Source organism: Bombus vosnesenskii, unplaced genomic scaffold (assembly GCF_011952255.1).
Source record: "Bombus vosnesenskii isolate JDL3184/JDL3185 unplaced genomic scaffold, Bvos_JDL3184-5_v1.1 scf7180000013379, whole genome shotgun sequence".
In the NCBI taxonomy this organism is placed as follows: domain Eukaryota; kingdom Metazoa; phylum Arthropoda; class Insecta; order Hymenoptera; family Apidae; genus Bombus; species Bombus vosnesenskii.
This window is the reverse complement of record NW_022883009.1, coordinates 593,418-599,942: the sequence shown is the minus strand read 5'-3', so window position 1 is coordinate 599,942 and position 6,525 is coordinate 593,418. Positions and strand designations below refer to the sequence as shown.

Below are 6,525 nucleotides of genomic sequence, written 5' to 3'. Positions count from 1 at the left end.
AAAGTTGTACAGATATACACTATGATTCTAAGAACTGCATCAAACTATAACTCTTTTCGAAGTAAAAATAAAAAAATAAGTACAAATGTAAAAGGTCTTTTCTTCGTGAAGGCTTTGTTCATACACTATACTGCATTCATGTACAATGCAATTGTAATATCATTTAAACAACAACGGTGTCTATCTACGTTAATTATAAATGCAAACATTTTGAGGTCTCGTCATAATTTCTCTACTTTCATTTCAAGAAGCTACATATGGTACTAATCTGATATAACATATTGCAATTTATTTTTATCAATGATAAAGTTTTTTGTTACGTGAGAAAGTAAAAAATAAGCTCTAAAAAGCGGAGCAAAAACTTAAATGCTAAGAAATATATAGTTCATATTGATTACTTCGATACACGATCAATTATTCATACACCTACACGATCTTACTTGCCATTGTATTACAACATTATTTTCAATACTACAAGATTAGAGATCTAAGGTCGTTCGATTGGATTAATTATCAAAGTTTCTTTTATCTCCGTGGTTATCGTTAAGTGTCATAAATTCATTAAAAACAAACGGTTATAGTCATGAGAAAAAACCGATTCATTTTTGTATTATCTACACTGGCAAATAAAAATAGTAACAGAAAGAAGTAGATAATTACTATTATTTATATAATTTAAGTATATTTATGTACAATTTTCTCTTATACAGATTATTCATACAATTAATCTGTTTGACATCAATTACCTCCTTTGCACAATCATGTAAAATCACAATTTGGAGAAATAAACAGGAATTTCTTAAATTATGTAAATTTTTGTACCAGATCATCATTTGTACATTATGTTAGCATGTTAATCAAACATATAGGACACCTTTGTCACCTTCTATGCTTCATTGCTCGTTAAAACATGCTATAAAAATGTATAAAGTACAGAAATAAGCAATTTTTTGTGTATTTTTCTTTTTGTATGATAACAATTGTACAAATTTAATACCCTATCACTTCATTGTTTTAATTTTATACATATTTTTATATCTCATGTTAGTAGGTTCTCTTTAATCCAAAATGCAATTAAAGTGTATGTTAATTTGCTACTTAAAGAATTTTAACAAAAATAAACGATTGATTATGTTTTAAATTAAAAATAATACAATATGTATAAACTCATTGTTATTGACATAACTAAAGATTTAAGATCAATGTCATATATGTCACATATTGACATAACTAAAGATTTAAGATCAATGTCATATATGTCATATATTGACATAACTAAAGATTTAAGATCACTGTCATATATGTCTGCACATGATTTATGGTTATTTATTTCTACATTTCTGCATAATGCACTGCAGTTACTACATGCATGTTACAACATTCTTAATTCTTTTTATATTTCGGTTTTGTTGTGAGAAGAAGTGCTAATAGACATATATGTGGCTCAACAAATTCAAATCGATTAATAGTCGTCATCCAAAAATGTTCAGCGATGCAAGCATTTTTTTACATAATTACTAATTGCTTAGATTTGGTAAATTTAAAATCAATTTATAAGTCTAATTCATACTCTAGCTTGTTCGCTATGTCTTCGAATGTTCTTCCTGACTTAATCTATTACTGAGAAATTGGTGTTTAATGTTCCCTCATGTCCCATATGTACTTCCTTTTTAGTATACACTAAAGAATTGCACATGTATAATTTTTTTTTTCACATAAACTACATTCATTCTTTTTTTCACAGCCTTTTTGTGAAAATATAATTTAAAAGATAATTTCAATACATTGTATTTTGCATATAGATATGCTTCTGCGATAGACCTATTTTTAAACCGGAAAAAGAGTTCACATTACTAAAACGTTAATTTCTTCTTTTTTTTAACTATATACTAGAATATTATTCAAAAAATCTGAAACTGACGTTTCATAGATTTAGATAATATCTATATATAATTGAATTGTTATATTATACATCCATATGTACAATATGAAATGTATCATGCACCAAACCAAAGAATTATTATTCCTCTTAAGCGCATTTTATTCTTTGTCACTGTTATTTGAGATCTTGACTAATATTTATCTTCGATGAACAAATATCATTAATATTATTAACATTATTTTCATTGAGAATGCCTTCATTAACGCTATCATCATTATTATTGCAAACGCTGTCATTTTTTGATTCTTGACTAAATCTAACACTGTCAAGTTTTAAATCTATTGAACTCCCTGTTCTTGATACATTACTAATATCTGTATCATCCAATCCCAATTTTGCATCTATAGAAGATTTACTCTTGGATTCTGGGCTAAAGCAAGAATTGTCAATGCTTGATATAGATTTAGATTCAGAATACGATTCAGTATCTACATAAGCTAATTGCGACGATGATGACAATTCAACTTTAGGTGATTCATTCCCATTTGTTTCTTTATCTTTCGTTAACTTCTTTGTTAATTCTGCCCAAGGATCTTCCAAAAAAGATTTCATATCTATATAACATGATATGTCGCTCTGTCTATGCTTATCATTTTGGAAACTCTAAATATAAAAACGATACTTGTTAATCACTACAGCTTAGTAAGCATAGAAGCGATTATTGAAATTCTATTTACTTGTATTTATTATTCCTAATTACCTTTTTTTGACCATAGAAGAGTTGTTTAGCAGAGAGCTTATAAGGAGAGTATGAATTATTGAAATTTAACTTTGGGGTTGAATGATAATTGTTCCTGTAATGGTTGAATCCACCACTACCTGAATTACGATGATTATGACCTCCAGAACCATGCCAATTATTATTGAACTTTTTATATTCTGGTATTGGTGTACTATTATTTAATGGAATAAAATCATTTCCAGAATATCTTTGACCACTATTTGACGAAGTACACTGATAACTATCACTTTTATGATAACTATAACCTGTCCTATTTTTATAGCCATTTGATTTCCAATTATAACTCTGTTTTTCTTTACTGCCACTTGGCGTACTTAGAGGAGACTTTCTCATTTTGAAATTCTTATTTATACTATACCGCTGTTCCATAGAATCTACAAATATTTACAAATAATGTTCCCTATAAAACAATATACTAAAACACCACCATATTATTTACTCTAAGAGACGCTAAATGACCAATCGATCTATCGGCAAAATGGCGGATGTTAAACATCGATCTATCGATAGTCTAAATTTAACATATGCAATATAATTTTCAAATTTTATTTGAATTTCGCTATTAATACTTTCTCTCATATCATTTAATCATAATTAATTGAAATATATCGTTAAAAAATTTATATCGCTACTCCATTGCATTATCGTACTTAAAAAGATTTTTTCATTTTTCGTTCATGCTTAATTTTATCCAACTTTCTAAATTAATTTACACGATTTCAATTATTTCCATTATTAATAACAAATAATTTCCGCGAAAATATATTCCTAACTTCTCAGTTTTCTTTACAATCAGGTAGTATGTGCTTCCATCTGCGACGAAATAATCAACAACATCATGGTTACCAACCGCATAATACAATTCTACCAGAAATTCTCGCGCCGACACAGGTGGCACGACTGCGAGACACGACGCATGTGTAATGGCCAATGGCGTTGTCAGATGGTGGTGTCAGAGAGTAGGAAGACTGCCGCAGATGCAGCGAATGCTTCGTCTAGTGTAGGCAGAGGAGTGTTAGGTCATGCTTTAGTTCGCGCACGTTCGTGAGAGTTTCTATCCACAATGGACGGCTTGATACCTGTTGCACGACCCGGCGCGGACCGGTTCGAGTCGTTCACGTATCGACGTCTCTCGTAATACAGAGAAAAGTGATTTACATTCGAGCGAGGATGCACTGCCGCGATCATCATTGTTGACGTTTCTCGTGGTGTGACAGTACTGGCCACCACCGTTGCCGTGTGTCACGATTTTCGCGTGCGAAAACACCGGAGGATATATTAGGCCACGACTGTGAAAACAATGGGGATCGTGCAGAGCCGTACCGGCGAAAGCGATGGCGGTGTGCGTGAGGTGTTTATCGGTGGTATCAAGGGCGGCACGCCTCTTCAATCCTGTCAACCTAGCCTCGGCATGGGAAGTTTGGGTGGACCACACGCACGGAGTGGCAGCGTCCGTGGCGCGCCAAGGCAACCGATGCCCGACGCTATGGAACTCGAAAGGCGCTTTACCAAAGTGCTGGTGAGTCAAACACTAGCTATATGTATGCTTTTCCTTTTTTTTCAGATCCTTTTAGAGCCCCTAGGTTTCGTATCGAACGCGTGTCTCGTGGATTAGATTCGATAGCTTCGAATGAATCATTCTGCGATAAAATCGCAGAACTGTCAATACCAATGCTGGTATTTTTTAGTTTCTCAGAATCTATTCCGGTCCAACTCCACCTTTCGTAAATCTTGGAATTTTGTCGTCTGTATACAGAATTAGTGTCCAACTTCTTGAAAAAAGTAACTAAAATTCCAAGGGTTTCTCGTAAGCAGATGAGAAATATTTCTAACGTCATCACGTTCCGGTATTTTTCAATGTACAGAGTTGATCAGAGTTTGGCTTCTGAATTCGATAGAGAAACGATATTATCATTGCATAGTATAGACGTATTGATATAATGTTCTTAACGACACACGATCTCCTAAAAAAATTACAATTTGATTGTTATTTCGTTTCGTTTTCAATCATTTTCATAGAATATACGCTGTTCTAAATATAATTCTTGAAATTAATCATGTTATTTATAAGAAACGTCTTTCACAGAAGACAGATGCAGTTATTCTTGAACAGTTATGTTTACGTTTCTTTTATTTCTAAAGATAGTATTGTCCGTATTCGTTAAGATGCACAAATGTATTCGATAATTCAGAGAAATATACGTCGGTGTGCATACAAACGACGCTCGCCGAGCTGTCTTTCGAAACACTATACAAGTTCCATTTGCGTCGACGTGCGTGAACGCTCGGATGTAATAGGATATTAATTGAATTACTTTGATCGACTATAAAACGTGTGATGTGGCTCACTGACTCTCGAATTGTCTAGTTTACGATAATAGACATCTCAAGTCCCTCCATACGTAAACGTATATAAGCATTAACTAACAAGAGTATTCGAACACTTCTACGAATATATTATGTGTGTTATACGAAACATTTTCTAATTTCTTTAGTATGATACTCGACTGTCGTGATTATATTGGCGTAGTTGAAAAGAAATTTAAATATGTAGATAGAAATTACAAGATATTTAATGCAAGAGCGTATCTCGCATATATCACAGAAGAATTTAAGCAGTCAATTACTACATTAATAAAGCTCGGTATCCAGTCAGACCACTTCTAACACTTGCCATGGCAGTCGCGTAGAAATGTTTTATATCCATATACATAAAAGTTTTCAATGAACTACTGTAACTAATAAATACAGTAAGTAGATGAAAAGGGATAAAAGAAGTTGGACAGATCTGGGTTGAGTCTGACGTGCTTTGCGCATACTTTCTATGCGTACTACGTTGACGTAAGAACAGCAGAATCATTTTTATCTTTACTATCCTCGAGGTGTAATATAAGTAACATGCTGATCGGTATCAACACGTGTGGCCCGTAATATATAGCTACTAATACTTGAACTCGAGTGAACTTATGACAGTGGTTCTCCCAGCTATGTGTATCTGCATTGCAGTTAAATTCGACTTTAAAATGATAGAATGAGAATTACAGCGAGAGAGCGAGTTGGCTTATTGTAGAAATGGAAAGAGAAATATTTTCTCTATCGTTAAATACGTTTTTCCAGCAATTTATTGTTAGGGTAGTCGGGTTGTTGTGTAATCTCTTCAAAGGCATATTACTATTCTCTGCTGTTAAAATTTATTGCTTACGCGAGAGCCACTGATTTTTTCGTTGGTATGAAATGTCGAGAGCTCGAAGGCAAAAGTTCATACGGCGCGAAAGAGAGATGTACAAATGAGAAAGAGTAAAAAGATGCACGCCTACGTAGAAGCGGCTCTCACCAAATAAGATTCGATTGTGCATCGGAACGACCATCGCAACGACTACGAACATACCATAAACAAAGAGACCCCTTTACGGTTCGCGGTCATCCGATTCGCTATCTTTCTATATGTCTAGTAGTCTCGTCATCTTGGCATTTAACCTCGGAGATTTTACTTCTTAATATCGATAATATATCTCGACGATTTTGATATTATAAATGCCTTTCGTTGTATTCGTTCGATCACTTATACATAATATGTTTTATACTATGCTCTATTGTACGAATGCTCAATTCACGAATTGGATATTTCATTGATACATTTAAGAAGGATGACATTTCCCATTGCTGATACAATAACATCGTCGGTGATTCTTAGATTATCTCTATATTTAATAAATTTTAAATGTCGAATTTGTGATCTAAAATACAATAATTCCATTTCGCGAAATTTATTTCGTATTTCGCAACGATCCAATGAAATAATAAATCACTTGTTCAGCAAAAAATACGTTGATACCGCTTT

At 33.0% G+C, this 6,525-nt stretch overlaps 2 protein-coding genes across 2 annotated transcripts in view; one reads left to right on the top strand and one right to left on the bottom strand.

The window, feature by feature from the left end:
• Nucleotides 1–1,718: 1,718 nt before the first annotated feature.
• Nucleotides 1,719–3,298, bottom strand: LOC117237547 (uncharacterized protein DDB_G0280315-like). Its single transcript, XM_033501617.1, has 2 exons — nt 2,643–3,298; nt 1,719–2,545 (listed from the first exon to the last, which is right to left on the bottom strand). Exons 1-2 carry the CDS (start codon nt 3,051–3,053, stop codon nt 2,057–2,059), a joined length of 900 nt encoding a protein of 299 aa, XP_033357508.1. The 5' UTR covers nt 3,054–3,298; the 3' UTR covers nt 1,719–2,056.
• Nucleotides 3,299–3,613: 315 nt separating this feature from the next.
• LOC117237541 (formin-like protein) overlaps nt 3,614–6,525 on the top strand; it is a 32,368-nt gene continuing 29,456 nt past the window's right edge. The window contains 1 exon segment of the mRNA XM_033501602.1: nt 3,614–4,203. Within this exon segment, the coding sequence (XP_033357493.1) occupies nt 3,985–4,203 (219 nt within the window). The 5' untranslated portion in view covers nt 3,614–3,984.